The sequence below is a fragment of the Artibeus jamaicensis genome, unplaced genomic scaffold (genome assembly GCF_021234435.1).
Source record: "Artibeus jamaicensis isolate MK-2021 breed Jamaican fruit bat unplaced genomic scaffold, CSHL_Jam_final scaffold_916, whole genome shotgun sequence".
Classification (NCBI taxonomy): Eukaryota; Metazoa; Chordata; class Mammalia; order Chiroptera; family Phyllostomidae; genus Artibeus; species Artibeus jamaicensis.
The window spans coordinates 16,614,352-16,631,058 of NW_026522059.1; the positions used below are offsets into that span (position 1 = coordinate 16,614,352).

The 16,707-nt window shown below is 38.7% G+C and overlaps 1 protein-coding gene across 6 annotated transcripts in view; it reads left to right on the top strand.

Moving 5' to 3' along the window:
- Positions 1-16,707, top strand: part of TRPS1 (transcriptional repressor GATA binding 1) — a 232,882-nt gene that overhangs the window by 63,581 nt on the left and 152,594 nt on the right. For all 6 annotated transcript variants that reach the window (XM_037154144.2, XM_037154143.2, XM_037154145.2 and 3 more), the window contains one exon: positions 7,046-7,649. In XM_037154144.2, coding sequence (XP_037010039.2) covers positions 7,046-7,649 — 604 coding nt within the window. The remainder of the gene's footprint in view (positions 1-7,045; positions 7,650-16,707) is intronic.

The window sequence follows — 16,707 nt, forward strand, 5'->3', positions numbered from 1 at the left end:
AGGAGACTAGACTTTCTCTGGTGAACATACGGTACCGTGTACAGATGATGTGTTATTATAATGGAAACCAATGTAATCAACCCATGTAACCCCATAAATTCAATGAAAGTTTTTTTCTAAAGAACTACCAAAAATTACTAATATAATCATTGTCTACCAACTTGTTCTGTTGGTAGAATGTGAAAAAATATATATGTATGTTTTGGTAGTATGTGCGATGACAAGCATCTGTCCATTTGGAGATTTATGAATGCATTTAAATTTTTTAAAACCGTGTTTGAATCTTTTAGACATGAAATGTATCACTCAGGCTGAAGGAAATAACACTGGGAATAGTAGCTGTAAATGAATGTAGCTGCTACTCACTGTCTGGCTTCTGAGAGCTAGAGAACATGAACTGTGGGGTCTGCTAACTCTGAAGAACAGATGTTCTGATGAGCCCTCAGTGACCAGCCCATCGGGGACAGCCAACGCTGAAGTGCATCAGTATGGAGTTTCTAAAGGGCCAAGGGCACCAAATGTGATAGACACATTTGGATCTGAGTGGGTTACGGGACATGCTCTTTTAAACAATACCGAATAGGTCAGCTGCCCGTGATAACCTGGAAGTGGACATAGTAGCACAGGTTCAAAATGTCCACTGTGAGAATGTTACCCAGGGTATTGAACTCCATCGAGAAAAATAACTCACAATGTCACTACCTTTGTTTGAGTAAATAATATTAGAAATTCAGATTTAATGGTCCTGAAGACTGTCCAAGAGCAATTCTCAAATCCTGGATCAGGTAAATTTTAGCCATGCTTTTTATTTCATGTCAGTTTATGTAAATGGTGTCCCAGTCTCTTGCTTACGTCCTGTTTTCTAGGAAAGCTCCTCTTTCTTTTTTTGAGCATTCCATAGAGATATCATCTTCTTCTCAAACGTGAATCATGAGGTGAAACTTTTAGATATGAGAGTCGTATTTTTTTTTCTGGTGCTGGAAGGTGAAATCAGCCTACAATCCCCTTTAAAAAAAACTAGTTACTCCAAGTGAGTAAATATTAATCAGATTATTTTAGCTTAAAAAGTAAACAATGAGTAGACAGAATGGACTTTTATTCAGAAATTCAGTTTTTTTCTAGATTTCAGTTTGAGGGCTACTTCTCTGTATTCCCCTAAGTCTGGGTATTGTAGTTCCAGCTTCTAAGAGCTGATTGAGCTGGTTCTTCACCTGTAATTCTTTTTTTTTTTTGTCCCCGAGGTACTCTCTTCACCACTCTGCAGTGGCAGTATTCTCAAGTACCACCCGTGTACATAGACCTTTACAACAACGAAGGCTATATTACAGAAGTGATTATCTTTATTAGATGTCAGATCTACTGAACAATATCTAAATTAAATCACCTCCATTTACTCTTCTGTGACAGTTTATCTGTAGGTATCTGATTCCATAATTACCAAGAAATACCTTTCAAAGTCCAATTGATTGGTACTTATGATTTATTCAATTACTTTGATGTCCATTTCGTCATCGAAGAAGAAAAACTGTGCTTAAAACTGTTGGAAGTGAGATACAATCGTTTGGTACAGGAGAGTTCTTTAAGCAATGGCATAAATCTCTGGAAGTTAACATTTAACGGAGAAAGAGAAAGCACCACTCAGAGTTGACTTCACATGCACTTGTGAGCTGCTTTACTATGAAAACAGAAATAAAGAAATAAAGTAGAAGAGTAGCATCTTTTAGCTGACTGTTTTAATTTAAAGAACCTCAGCCCTTTATGAATTAGAAAAAATACTTTTAATCTTTGCTAATGAATGAAATGCTACTACCAGGATGTGAATGGATCTGAAATAAGTGCTTTTTATAGCACATGAAAATTCTCTCCCATAGGATATGGAATAAAATATCCCTTCTCACTTGAATTAAGCACAGTTGAACTTTTTTTTTTTGAGGTTGCTTGATGTAGTTTTCTCTGGATGCAAAGGATAATTTAGCTTTTTTAAGTTTCTTTGATTCATGTCCTCATTGTCTAAAATACTGCAGGAGATGTACTGGGATTTTATACACGCATGTCCCAAATATTTCATGGAACATACTTCCATTAAATAGTTTGTGTTTATTGTCTGAAATTCAAGTTTAACTGGTGTCCTGGATTTTATGTGGCAACCCTGTGCTAGGGAGACCCATAGAATGACATCCTTTTTCCTCAGCTGGCATGAGCAAAGTGTTTGCTGTTGCGTTGTCAGGAGGGTATAAAATTTAAATCAATGCAAAGCGTGTCTTTTTAAGGGTCTTTTAAATTAGTTTAGCTCAATGTATCCAGGAGTTCTAGGAGTTTGTAAATCATGAAGAGGTTATTCAGAGGACCACTCAAAATATACCATTTGCAAAGTATCTGTGTACTGCTCGCTTTTTCCTGCCACGTAATGGCTCTCCAACTGTTAAATCCAGCATCCTGACGCACCTAGAGCTGTGGTGGTTTGTGGAGGTCAGAGGTGTTCACCCGAAAATCTGCTTCTGTGGTATGTGGATTACTTTGAGCTAAGGCCAATTTTAGTTTCAGGCTCAAGAGAAACTTCTGCCTCTCCCTTGACTACCAGCATGAACTTGAATTAGGGGTCTTGCCCACAATCTGAGATTATTAGAAAGAGCCTCTCTGACTTGTCCCCATGGCAGGACGAACTCCTGTTCACTAAACATCGGCTTGTTCTTACCATTCTACAGAGACCCTTTGAAGCCCCCACGGCTCCTTACTTCATCCTTAGCTCAGAATGTCTTAGGTGCTCATGTTCTCTTTCTGTCTCTGAACCTCTTTTACGTGTGGAGTTTCCTACTTTCTCATGGATGCAGGGTTCCTAGTATGTATGTTTTAACTTTAGTTATTTTCTCTTCCTCAGGTCTACTTTATAAGACCAGCCAAAAGAACCTTGAAAGTAGAGAAAAGTATCTCCTCCCCCACAGGTTTACTCCTTTGGTTACTAAGCAGATATTTACTGACTGAGTAGATGTTCTGGGTGGGATTGGATAGGAGCTTTGATCTTGATCTTAAGGCAATTATAACTGCAAAATAAGACACACACAGGACTTGAATACAAGTCTGGTGGAACAAGTCCTCAGGAAGACAGTTTCAGAGTAGCACAGAGGACTGCTAGGTTTACGCTTGAGTTGAGCCATTCAGGAAAGTGGGATGGATGAGAAATAGATGGAAAAGTCCCTGAACCTTCCTGCGGTTTTCATATTGATGCTAATAAAATGAAATGCATTTAATAGGTTAGAGGAGGGGCCAAACTAATCCAGTTTCACAATGACTAAACTTATTCTTGAGTAATATTTCTTATACTAGGGATCGAAATCATGTCTTTTTATTCTTCGGGGACATGGCATTATGTTGAAGGTCTTCTCAGTTATTGTTGAGGGAATGACATATGTCCTAGAATATGCCCAAATCTTTCAGGAATTAATTCCTGAATAAGTTAGTTGCATTGCACCAAGTACCAAACAGCATACACGAAAGACTAACATGGAACGAGAGTTAAAATACTATGTCACGCCCTCCACATTTTTCATGTGAATTTCTGTGCTTCAGGCTCTTGTTCCATGAAGCAGGGATGAAAATACACACTTTGTGTGATTGTTGGGGATACTATATAAAAACTGCCTGCCACTAAAGAATATTGAAAGATGATCCCCAAACACTGAAATAAAAAACATGAATTACTGTTTGGGATTACGCTTGACAGTGTTGCATTTGTAGTTTTAACATTAGTGTTGGCCCTCAGAGGTGGGTAATATTGTGTGTGCTTTTCGAGAAAATGATGTTGCCCATCATTAAGAATTCATCTGGGGATGTTGTACCAGGTGCTAAATATATATACCAAGAGTTCATTCCAAATTAACTAATACCCATCTTGAAGTTATTTCTGACCGTGGCTTCACGATTCTTGCTATGTAAGGTGTAGTTCAGGGACCAACACCATCAGCCTCACCTGTGAGCTTGTCAGAAACACTGAATACTGGGTCCCACCCCAGACTTCCAGAATCAGAACCTGCATTTTAACAAGATCCCCAGGTGATCCCTATGCATGTGACAATTTGGGAAGTATTGCTGTAGATGTCAGCATCGATTATTAAAAAGTTTATATTGCTCCAAGCTTATAAAGTAATGTTGTCTTTTAACTATAGTTTCTGTCATGTATTTAAGACTGATATTATAGGGAGAAAGAAGTCCTTCAGGTGTTTAGAATACTAAGTTGCAGATTGCTTTGCCACTTCCTCTAGTGGTGTTCAAAGGACTGCAGATTGAGCAGTGTAATAGTTTACTCATAATCATCAAAGCTTATTTTCTTCATCAACAGTAGTTATACCCAGATTCTTAAGATACTGAATAAGAAAGGTAGTGAGGGTACTTCCTGCGTTTATTAAAGGTGTGGGGCTTGGAGGATGTTGTATGAGCGTGTTCATTGAGTTGTTAGAGTCATGATCGATCTACTAAGGTAGATGCTGGTCTCTGCATTGGTGTCACCTGAGGACATTATTAAAAACTCAGATTCTGCCCTGGCTGGTGTGCCTCAGTGGATTTGAATGCTGGCCTGTGAAGCAAAGGGTCACTGGTTCGATTCCCAGTCAAGATACGGCCTGGATTGCAGGCCAGGTCCCCAGTAGCGGTGCTTGAGAGGCAACCACAAGATGTTTCTTTCTCTCTGTTTCTTCCTCCCGTTTCCTCTATCTAAAAATAAAAAGAAATAAAATCTTTTAAAAAAAGAAATAACTAAAAATTCAGATTCTCTGGTTATGTGCAGCAGATTCTGATTTCAGTAGGGCAACAGAGAGGCCTTGGAATGGGTATTGTTAAGAAGCGACTTAAGTTGTAGAGTTGCACACAGTGGTTTTGTAGAACATCACTGTAGTCAGTTCTTTTCTATCAGTTAGAAGACCTTTCATTTTTCACTCTTCATCTTTCATGTCTTGGGTCTCCCTATCGTCAGTAATTTCATTTATTTTTGTATAAAGTTAAGCACTGAGGCAGCAGAGGGTAGGAAAGGAACGCTAATCTGGGAGGCGGAAGCCCCATGTTCATGACTGGATGCACACTTGAGAGCAAGCCGCAGCTTCTCCACTTACACTCCAGTGGACTGGGAGAGCATACGCTCTGTGTGAGTGCTTTGGACTCTTGGGAAGAAAAGGCTTGTGAGTTGAGCTTAATTTAATATCCTTTCCATTAAAAACGTGTTTTCCTTTTCAACATAGAACTTGGTTCTTATCCGAAAACTTATCTCTGCAGTTTTTGTTTCCTTCTTGCTTTATACCCACTCCCCACCATTCTCTGCATGCTGACAGTTCTCCAGGGCATTGTGGGAGGTTTGGCCAGGTCACTTAGACCAAGAGCTCCTCTGTGGGGCAGAGCAGGGCAGAGCAGCTCTTGGTGAGGCCTGTCAGGAGTCAGGGAGATGCACGTTGGGACAGGAACTTGAAACTAGAAAACCCAGAAGCCCCAGACACAATGTCTCAGCGTGTGATACTTTGTGATGAATTTATTACCTGGGCAGGAGCCCTGGGAACTTGTATATGTAGGAGGAAGTGCCTGTCCAATAATGGGTAAGCGTTGGCTAATTTTATTTTTATTATTTGGCAAAGGGATGGGATGGCTCAGGATCTTTCTAGATTGCACCATAAGTAGATATTGAAGGCACATGATCTTCATTACTTAAATATATTACTAGATATATTGGCTCTAAATCACCCTAATGAACATGCTCAAGAGACATGCCTACCTCCCCAGACTTGAATAAACAGGGGATGCCCCTTCTATCTGTATATTTAGAATCTTAAGATTCTGGGTGTGACTACCGTTAATCAGAAGAGAGTAAAGTTTGAAAATTAAGCAGTAAACTGTTAAACTGCTCAATCTTTCAGGCCAAGGACTATGTGACTTTTATACACCAAAGCATTCCCAATACCTGGCAAAGTCCTATTGTGATGAGTAACTACAATTGCATATGTGAATACGTATTTTGCCGTGGCTTTAAGTAATAGCTCTTAAAACTCATTTTGTTACTTTACGTTGGTAACTGCTGCCATGTTGTATCAGGGGAGTGGGCAGCATCCCACACGTTTTTTAGAGAGCCATTCAGGCTTCCAGTTAAAGAAAGGATGTCTCGTTCCAAGTCATCACATACCTTTCAGGAATGCCTTTTAGGGTACAGTGCTTTTGTTCTCTTTCGTGTATCAGACACTTGTCCTGTTTTAACAGTTACTGCTCTGTCTTTAAGAGCAGAAGATGCTGTAAAACGTAACAATAAGATCTTGTTCTCTGCCTTTTAAAAGAACACACACACCCATAAACACAGATTCTAACACACACACCTTTAATGAGTTTATCTGGACAGCACTCGTCTTCTTGACACCCGACAGACACCCAGTTTGTCAGATGTTCATACATTTCCACAGATTGAATTTGTTTAGGAAAATCTTGAGCTTCTAATATATCTTATTTAGTAGATTATATATGCCACTGACTAAATGGATTTAGTTTTTATGATAGAAAAGAATGTTGTAATCAAGTAGGTAGGACTTACTTTAATATATAAAAGCTGTAAAAAGAGCACTTCAGCATCAGAAATATGGATATATTTGTGGGGGGAAAGTCTCCATTTAGTTTAAATAAACAGAGAGTGAAAAGTCTGTTGATGAAAACAGGTGTAACAGTGTATGAATACCTGCTTAAATGATGGAGAATCAGTGACTACCCAGTCACAGTGAAATGAACAGAGCGGGCCATCTAATTGTAAAAATAAACCCACCAGTTTGCAGTGTGAGTCGGCCGGACTGTGTGCACAGATGTGTGTGTGTACCTGCTATTGCTCATGTGACTGAAGAGAGTGTCACACTCTTTGTACAGAACTGAAAATGCCGGTGAACTACCTTCCAATTTCTGGAGGTGGAGAATATTGTATTCTGTTCTCCCTATTACATTACATGAGATACAATTCAGGTGCTTAAAGAGAATTCTTCTTTAAGGCCACTCTGAGTGCTCGATTTGCCATGACCACTTTCTCTTTTTCCAGGAGAGCACACAGCTGCTACAAATGCCGTCAGTGTGGCTTCACAGCTGCCGACACTCAGTCACTCCTGGGCCACTTCAACACTGTTCACTGCCAGGAGCAGGACGTCACTACAGCCAATGGCGAAGAGGACGCTCAGGCCACGTCCACCATCAAGGAGGAGCCCAAAATCGACGTCAAGGTGTACAGTCTGCTCAACCCAGACTCTAAAATGGGAGAGCCGGTGTCCGAGAGTGTGGTGAAGAGGGAGAAGCTAGATGATAAGGACGGGCTAAAAGAAAAAGTTTGGGCTGAGAGTCCAAGCGATGACCTTCGCAACATGACTTGGAAAGGGCCAGACATCCTGAGGGGCAGTCCATCCTTCACTCCGGCGAGCCTGGGGCTCCTGACGCACGTGGCGGGCAGCCAGGAGCAGACGAAGGCGCTGAGGGACAGCCCCAACGTGGAGGCTGCCCACCTGGCGCGCCCCATCTATAGCTTGGCTGTGGAGACCAAGGCGTTCCTGCAGGGGGTGCCAGGCGGCGGAGAGAAGTCCGGGGCCATCACCTCGCAGTACCCTGCGTCTGCAGAGAGCAAGTCCAAGGATGAGTCCCAGTCTCTGTTACGGGTAGGAAGGTTTAATTTTTTAATGATTTCTATACCTTGAAGGGAGAACGGTGGGGGGCAGGGGAAGACACAGGTTCTCTAGATTGAGTATCTTGTCTCACCAACGGTAAGAAAATGATCTGTGTCAGTTGGGTGGTTTATACTTATCAAGATGGAGTGGCAGAAAGTAGCTCACGTGAGTGGGTATGTGTCGTGCGCATGTACTCAATACAGTGGTGGGCAAGTCACCTGTTTGTCACTGCTCTGAGCTCAGGTTGAACGTTGCTTAATCATTCCTGGGGATTATGGGAAACAATGAGGCCACATTTGGAGAAGAGAGGTTCATAATCACAGAAGGATGCACATCTGTTCTATTAAATAATAACTAGATGACTTTTACATTCTAAGATGGCGTGAATCCTGTATGGTGAACAGAAAACTTAGCAGGGACTTAAATCACTAAGAATGCAAAGCCCTTGGTGAAATGTCAATATGGAAATATGGCGTTTTTTAAAACTCCCAGTTTAAGTAATTATGTACCACTGACAATGCTCATTGTTGTTAGTTGCCAAGAAGAGGGGAAATGAGTGCATCTAAGTGTGAATGCTGTGAGAACATTCAGGGAAGAGAACTGTGCATTTTATGATTATTGGGCTCTGTAAGGTAGAAAGACGTGGTCCCACCTGGAAAAACAAAAACAGGCCTCTGTGTAAGATCCCTGGTTGCTCTCTTCCTGCAGACTCAGCCTTTGTCAAAAATTTTTAGATTTTGAAAATTTATGAGCTCCCAATAAGCCAAGCTTGCTTTTTGCCTAAAGGCATCACCTCTTCAACATTTCACTCTGAGAAAAAGTTTGGAGCTTCTGGGTGATTTTGAAGCATTGTTCCTGCACCTCAAGTCAGATCAGAAACCAGCTAACCATAACAAAAGAGCCGGTTAGGAAATACAGTTCTAGTAGCCTGGTTCTTTGACCTGCAGCTTGGAGACCACTAGTTCTCTCTGGATGTGTGCTGGGGAGAAAAATCGTTCTTTCCAATGTCTGCTTGGCTGCTCTGCTCTCACTTCCTGCTGATTCTCTGCAGCCTATCTGTGCTTCTCAGGTATTCTCTAGTGCAGCTGGCAAACACCCCTCGGAGGTGCACAGTTAATTGTAAAAGCTGTTACCTTTCCTGCCTGCAGTCATGCCCTGGAGCTGCCAGAAGGGCTTGAACACAGAAGAGATGATGCCCCCTGTACGCTGAGGAACTCTGAGAAACAGTTTGGCAGGGAAAGAGCCGGTTTATTGTAAGGAACTTTGAAAAGAAGAAAAATAGTTCCTGAGGCCTTCAAGAGGGGCTTCAGTTCAGGGGCTTCTTGTAGATAAATGTATAGGGAGCAGCATTTTTATAATGGCAAATGCAGGCTCTTTTCTAGTGCACAGGGCTTTTCTGGTTATAAGGCAGGAAGAAGCCTTAGGTTTTTAAATTTCGTACTGCATTTCCAGAGCACGGCGCTTCACATCTCCATCCCTGGGGCTCCTCAGTCTTGCTTTTCCCACTAAAAATTGTTTTCACCCGTGACATCTTCATTGGATACCAAATTGTTTGACTCTTTCAGACTGTTTTCAGACTGTTTCTGGAATATTTCCTTTACACTGGAGAATTTGTAACTATGAATAATGGATTCATCAATGAAGTGTAAGACCTGAGCATGATAGTTACATTTTTTAAGCAAGCAGAAGATGAGAATCCTTTCTTTAAAAATTGTTTTTCTCAATTCCTCCACTTCCTGACTTCCCTGACTTCAAGTTTCTGTTGCATCATTGTAACTGGTTTTTTTTTTTTTTTTTCAGTTCCTCCACATTAGCTGCTGAGGTAGGAACTCCTCGGTGGGAGGCCTGGCTGGGTCTGCAGTAAATGAGTAGGCAGATTCCTAACTGGAAGATGTGGGATCCTGAAAGGCTCCCATCTACTAAATTAGGAGAGCTGGCAAAATCCAATGCACATAAATGATAGATATATATTTTAAAGAGTCTTGGATCATTTTTCTGTGACTGAGTTTTTCAATTTTACAAGTTCTTTGTCTTTGAATAGTGGTTTTGGACATCACCAATTATTGGCTATTTGGAAAAGGAAGTAGAGTTCATTTAATTTATTGCGAAATATTTGGTGTATTAACCAAACTGAAAAACTTAATTTTACCATAACTTAGTTTATATCAACTCTTCAGAACACCGAAGAGAATTAAAAAGCAGAGCCCATTCTGAACTTGACAAGAGTTTTACTCTGGTGGTAGAAATTGGTACTGCTAAGTTATCACAGCAAGTACATGCTTCTCAGTTCATTCCTCTGCCTTTTGTCAGGGAAAACCCAGCAGAACATCACCCCCATATTTACTAAAGGGAAAAATGGTAGCCTTTAATTTGTAATGGGAGAAGTCAGGGGTGGTGTCCTATGAAAATTTATAAATACACACTTGAAATACACGTTTTGAATGAATGTACAGTGATCTGTGTAAATATAGGCCTATAGAACGTGATGCTCGTATTTGGGTTTAAATGGTAGAATGGAGCTTGAAATTACCTTGTAGTATGGCATGGTATTGAGAAATAGCCATTTAAGAAATGGAAAATAGGTTTTAAAAGTGATTTTTTTAGCCTAAAAGTGCATGCAATATAGCATTTTTAGAACAAACATATTTGTAAATTCATTTGTACCTCCGGTTTCTAATACTAAAAGTAAAAATTTGACTGTCATCTTGGACTATGCTAGAGTGTGTATCATGAATTATTATTAAAAAATCTGTGCAGCAGAAAATATTAATGTGAAGTATTTCAGCACGTGCTGGTAAGCAATGGACACATTTTTAAATAGAAGGCTGAATGCAGTTAGGGTCATGCCACAAAGCACATAATTATGTTGCTTTTAGAACACCGATGTTTCTGATACATGGTTTTTACTGGTTTTAGTTATGCAATTTTGCTGTTCTCAGAGTGAGGAAGGAAATACAAGAATCAGACACAAAAACTAAGGTTTCTAAATATTCTCAGTTTTTTTCATTTCTTTTTTTTTTTGTATAGGTCAGTGTTTGGCTTAATTTTTGTGTACAATGGCAGATTGTTTATGTACATTTTAATCTAGTGAATGTCATATTTTTTGTAAACTGTGGAATTGGTCCCACTACAAAAGTTTGGAATTGTGTGGGTGACTTGGGTGGAGCATTGGGCTGTGAGTGGTGGGTTAGCATCAGCTTCATCTGGTGAATTGCTTTATGAAAACTAGATTTTTGTTGTGTATCCATCACACAATGTCTCTGCAAAATTGTTTTGTTTCTTTTGAGAGTAGGAAGAACTGTTAAAGCCTTTAGAACTCTTTGCTGGAGATAATCCATGTTTAAAGGAAAACTTTAATTGCTACTCTTAAAACATCTAGAGTAGATCTTAGAAAACAGGAAAGCTCCTGGAAGTGTTTTCAAAATGCAGGGTTTTCATTTAAACTTAAAATTTGTATCTGTGAAGAGGTTAACATATTTAATACTGCCTGTGTTAAAAGCAGAAGTTAATTGGCTTTATACATGCAAATAGATGTTTCTTTCCCATTTTAAGCCAACAATGCAGTAAACAGAATTCAGTACACTTGCGTGTCCATTTCTGATCATTTTCTTCTATTATGTATATTGACACAAAGGTATTTATTTACTTAGTGGATTGACTCTTATTTAGATACAACTGTATTCATCTTATCTCCTGGATAAGAAATTCTGAGCTTCGTTCTTTGCAATTGACTTTTATAACATAGACAACTTTGCCTTTTAACTGATAACCACACTAATAGAAACAAAACACATCATATTGCACAAAGATTTTGTTAGTATCAAATGCATTTTTATTTGTTAATGAAACACGAAAGTACCATTAAGATTAGTTGGTAAATATATAGTTTCTGTGCTTAACAGCAAATCACCATTCAGGTAAATGCATCACTCGCAGAACAGAATGTCATAGGTAATTCCCAGGGTCTCATTCTTCCCCAGGTACAAGCGCCAGCAGGTATCCGTCCACTCCCTTCGTGCATCTAGGGGAAAAATAAGTCTTTGGGAGGCTGATTTGAGTTCCCAGTGTAAGTGTATTCAGGGAAGCTTGTCCATTTTAAGATGCACATTTTACGCTACTTGGTTTTGGCAGAAATGTTCAGCCATGGGCTGTGGGCCCTGAGTTCCAAGTTCTGGGAGTCGAGTTCCAAAGCTGACTGTCAAAGGAAGGGCCTGCAAGAATGTCTGACCATCTCTCTCAGAGAGGATCATATGCCAGTGGTACTCACAGCCCTGCTGTGCCGCTTGCTTAATTAATGCTTGTCAGGCCATTTGAGATCGCCAGATGCAGGTTTCTAGATAAGGGCAAAGCAGTATGATTATTGTTCATTTGGTTAAGGTGATCCCAAGACAGCACAAAGTCGATATTATTTCCCCTTTTCTTCACCGGCGTTAAATTTATCGTTTAAAGATTGTTGATACCGGACAGTCTATTGTGATGCAAAAATGTTCTTTTAGGGACAGTCTGTTGGCAGCCAAACAGACGTTCAAACAAGCAGCAGTGTTGAATGCCTTCGCAACCGCTGATGGGGGACTGCAGGAACTTGTTTTAAACTAAAAACGGTCTCAAGTGAGAAGTCTGATACTGTTCTGCTTCATTTTTAGTGAAAATGAAAGCAGTCTTTAGTTATCGTATAGGTAGTATTGACTTATTACCATGGTTATGTGCAAACCATTTTCCTGACTCTGTTTGAATTTTTTACCCACATAAGCAATAGAGAACAGCCCGTACTCTGAAAAAGCAGAAGCATACCTCTGCCTATTCATTGCTCTTGAAACAGTAGCATTTAGGCCATGTTGATAAATTTTTGTTTTAGGTAGCCATTGATTGATATTTGATTTGCCTAAACATAGAGTGTTACAAACCATTAACTATATACCTAGAGTTTGACAATCCTTATACATCTTCTGTGCTACTGTATATTGAATAGATGCATTTCTGTTGTCACCTCTTAGAAAGGGGCATGATTGCATTTTGAATATATGACAGATTTACTTTAAAAGTACAATTCATTATTGAATTAGTTACATATCATAATGGACGTGATCATTGTAGTTGTTTCTACCAGATAACATTTAGTTAGCTTGTTTTCTTGTTATAGGTTATTCATTTTTTTTAGATTGGCCTACCACTTTTGACAGTAGAACACAACAAAAACCAATCTGAGACATATACATTTGGTCTTAGAGGTTTGCCCAGTAGGATTTCCTATTATTCTGATTTCTTTTTCATAAGTCAGCTCCATGGGCCCAAGCATTTTTAAAAGCATTTCTTTTTCGTTGCTGTAATCTAGGCTTTTTGTGAAGTCTGGCATGGTTCCGCTGCCCCAGGTCTCTAAGGCAGGGGAAGCAGATGTGAATCTGGTGTGAATTGGGCTGTAAGTTGGTAGTCGCTGTGAAATGGTATCCATCAGTACACTATCTGTTAATTATTTCCTGTATAACTATCTGGTGCTTGGCTTCCTTTTTTCACAGACTTCATAAGTCAGGAGATACCAGGGCCCCGAAAGGAAGCCATTGTTGAGCGTCCTTAGATGTTGGAAGTATAGAGTTATGTAGAAGGTGGTCCAGCCTTCCGCAGTGCGGATGCAGCGTGATTCGAAAGTGTGTCAGCTGCAAGCCTCCCAGCCTTTAGTCAGTTTAGTGTTTCCTGGTAAAGCCTCATCCGACGGGTGGATTTAATAGAACTCTTGATCACCCAAAATGCCAGGAACATTTTTGCCTTGGAGTTTTGTGTATTTTGTTAACTTGCTCCCACCAAAAAAAATAAATACTCTCTTGTCATATTCTTGTATCCTCCCTTCCCTTTCCTTCTGTGAGAGAACTTGTATTAGGTATTTACAGAAAAGGACATTGATGACCAGAATGGCCTGTCTACCAGTTAACTCCAGGCAGCGTGGCCAGCTAGACACTGCCGTATCTAGGAGGGCTATTAGTTCAGATGCAAAGAGTTTCACTGAGGTTTTAAGAACTTGCTTCCTTTTGGCAAAGGGATATTCTCATTTTGCACGTGTTTACAGTGAGCTATAATTTACAAATAAAATAGAAACTGGAATATGGCTTTAATTTGGAAAAAATCTACAACACTTTGTGTTATGGCATTGATTTTTTTCCCCATTATCAGTAATTAAGAGTAAGGCAAAGCGATCTTTGTTTTGTAAGTACAGGACATGCATGATGGGATAAGTTGACTACTTGGTATGATTACTCATGTCAGACTGATCTGATGGCTCCCACATACAATTTTACACATTAACTTGCCTCTTATAAAAGATGGTTTCTCAATTTATGAGATTTAATTTGGGCCTATTAGTTATGAAAGGGATGAAACCACTTCATACCCTGGAAACTTGCTATTCTGTAATATCATTATCAACCAGAAAAAGCTAAGGATATATTGATAGATTTTTAAAAGGCTAAATATACTTATAACTCTCCTCACATTTAAAAAAGATAAGTGGTGATTATTAGTCAAAATTTTATGAGAATTTGAATACAAATAGAAATATTTTTAAAATAGATTTTTGGTAACAATCGTTTAAGAAAGTGGTAAGATCTATGGCAGTGTGATTTATTGAATTGCATTTGTGCATAGAATTGTATTTTGTTTACAATTCAGTATTTAAACTTATACTAAATAATGAAAAATCTCTTGGCAAACCCATACCCCATAAAATAATCTGTTCTCAAGGAATTAACTTTCTGAGTTTACCTGCTAATATACTGGACAGCACAAGAATACCTTATAGCTGTCCAATTTAAATTTTCAATGAGGAAGACAAAACCTGGCAAAACTACTTTAGAGCAATTGCAATTCAAATGTACACAAGCATTCAAAAATGAAGTATTTGGTTAAAATACATAGATATTTATAATTGATTGCCAAGTAATGTGGCATTTCAGCTTCTAGGATTAAACGTCTACTTCCTTTTCATTACCTAATTATTGACTTAACTCCTTTCATCCTTACCAAAACCCTTTGAGGTCGAAGCTGTTATTATCTCTCTTATGTAGAGGAGAAACTGAGTCAGAAGGCTGAGGTAATTTACCTGGGGTCACGCTGTACACAGTGGTGCGGGGGCAGTTCTGACGCTGGCAGTGGGGCTCTGGTGCCCGTGCTCTGAATGGTCACGGGCTTCTCTGACTCTGCATGATTTGCTAATTATTGTGTGGGTGGCTTTCTGCAGTTCGGGAATAATTTATTGTATCTCAACATATACTTTCTTTGTGTTTTATGTAAAAAACAGAAAAATAGCTTTTTGAAAATGAGGAATGTGACACGTGCTTATTGAAGAAGAGGTAGATAGTGTAGAACAATGAAAAAAATGAAAACTAATCGTAAATTCTAACCCACGAATATTTTTCTATTCGTATTTTGGTGTCTAATTGATTCTATATGTATGCAAATACGTATTTTACTTAAGTATAGGACATTGGGCTTCACTCTCTTATAATCATTCTCAGGTACAATATATCGTGGATATAGTTTCCTATCAGCAAATGCAACTCATGGGCTTGGGTTTAATGCCTCTGCCGTGAACTGTCTTTATCATAATACAGCTAACAAATCCCATGTTGAGGAACCTTTAGGTGACTTCCAATTTCTAGTTGTAAAGAAAACTTTGATGGACCTCCCTATATTATTTTAATTTTTTTTTGTTTTCTTAGGGAAATTTCTTATACTTTCAGTTATCTCAGTGAGAAAATTCATGACCGATAACAAACGGTGTTCAGGGTCCCCAGTCACTGCCATCTACAGGGTCATTTTTAAGACAGAGACAAATCAGTTCATAAATGATGCTGAAAGGAGGTTGTCCTAGGATATTTAATGAAGGATGGACAGTTAGACTATAAATTGATTTATTTAATGATGAATGCAGTTAATGAAAGAAAAAGCAAATGATCATTTTTAAGAGCTACTTTTTTTCACGTAAATGGAATATAACAAATGTCCAATAGTCAGGCATATGGTGATATGCTTACCTTATACTGCATGTGCAGAATTGTTTATTTCATAGGGATTCTTATTTTCAAGCAGGACAGGACCCATTTTCCTAACGAGACCAGAATCATGTGTCTTAAGAAAAAGCAATCAATTCAGCTAGGCTTGCCTTTTTTAGGGAAAAGATTTCTCTTTTTTTCATTCAACCTCTGTGGACAATGTTCTTGCTAACCTTCACAGACTCTCAAACCAGTTTTAAAGATTTTGCCTTCTTAGGTGTATGTTGGATCTGGTGGGTAATGGTGTGGACTTTGTGGGGCCATAAGAGAAAATAACTTTTTTAAAAAATATGAAATTTAAGGATCTTTATTTTTATTTGATGCTGAAATATTTATATTGATTCTATTAAAAAGCTCGTTTCCTTTTCAAAGAGTTTCTGAATGTTGTATATTCTTTATTATTAATAAAGTATTAAAAGGACTGAGAAAGAATACTTTTTCAGTCAACATTGAATTTCTGCTTGTTATGAGCTGGAAGTTCATAGTCTGAGGCCATTCTTAATCAATTACTACCATTTATAAAAACCTTTTATGATGTAATTTACATATGCAAGTTTTAATTCAGGTTTTTATATATGGGAATCTAGAAATTTCCAAATATCACATTTGAGAAAGCTATTCATTTTACTTAAAAATAGTTATTAATTATGTTTTTAAAGGATTTCTCCCATAGTTTATTCTGTTTTAAAAGAAAAAGAAACTAAGTATGGAACTTTTAAAATTTCTTTCCTAGTACATACGTTAAAAAATGAAAAAGCTTTTATTTATTAATACTTAAAGCTTTTTAGAAACCTATGTGTTTTGCAAAGCATAGCACAATGTAAGCGATACAAGTGTTTCGTTTATCTAGTTCTTTTTTTTTAAGTTTTTATTTATTTATCTTCAGAGGGGAAGGGAAGGAGAGAGGGAGGAAAACATCAATGTATGGTTGCCTCTTGTGCATCCCCTGCTGGGAACTGGCCTGCAACCCAGGCGAGTGCCCTGACTGGGAATTGAACAGCGATCCTTTG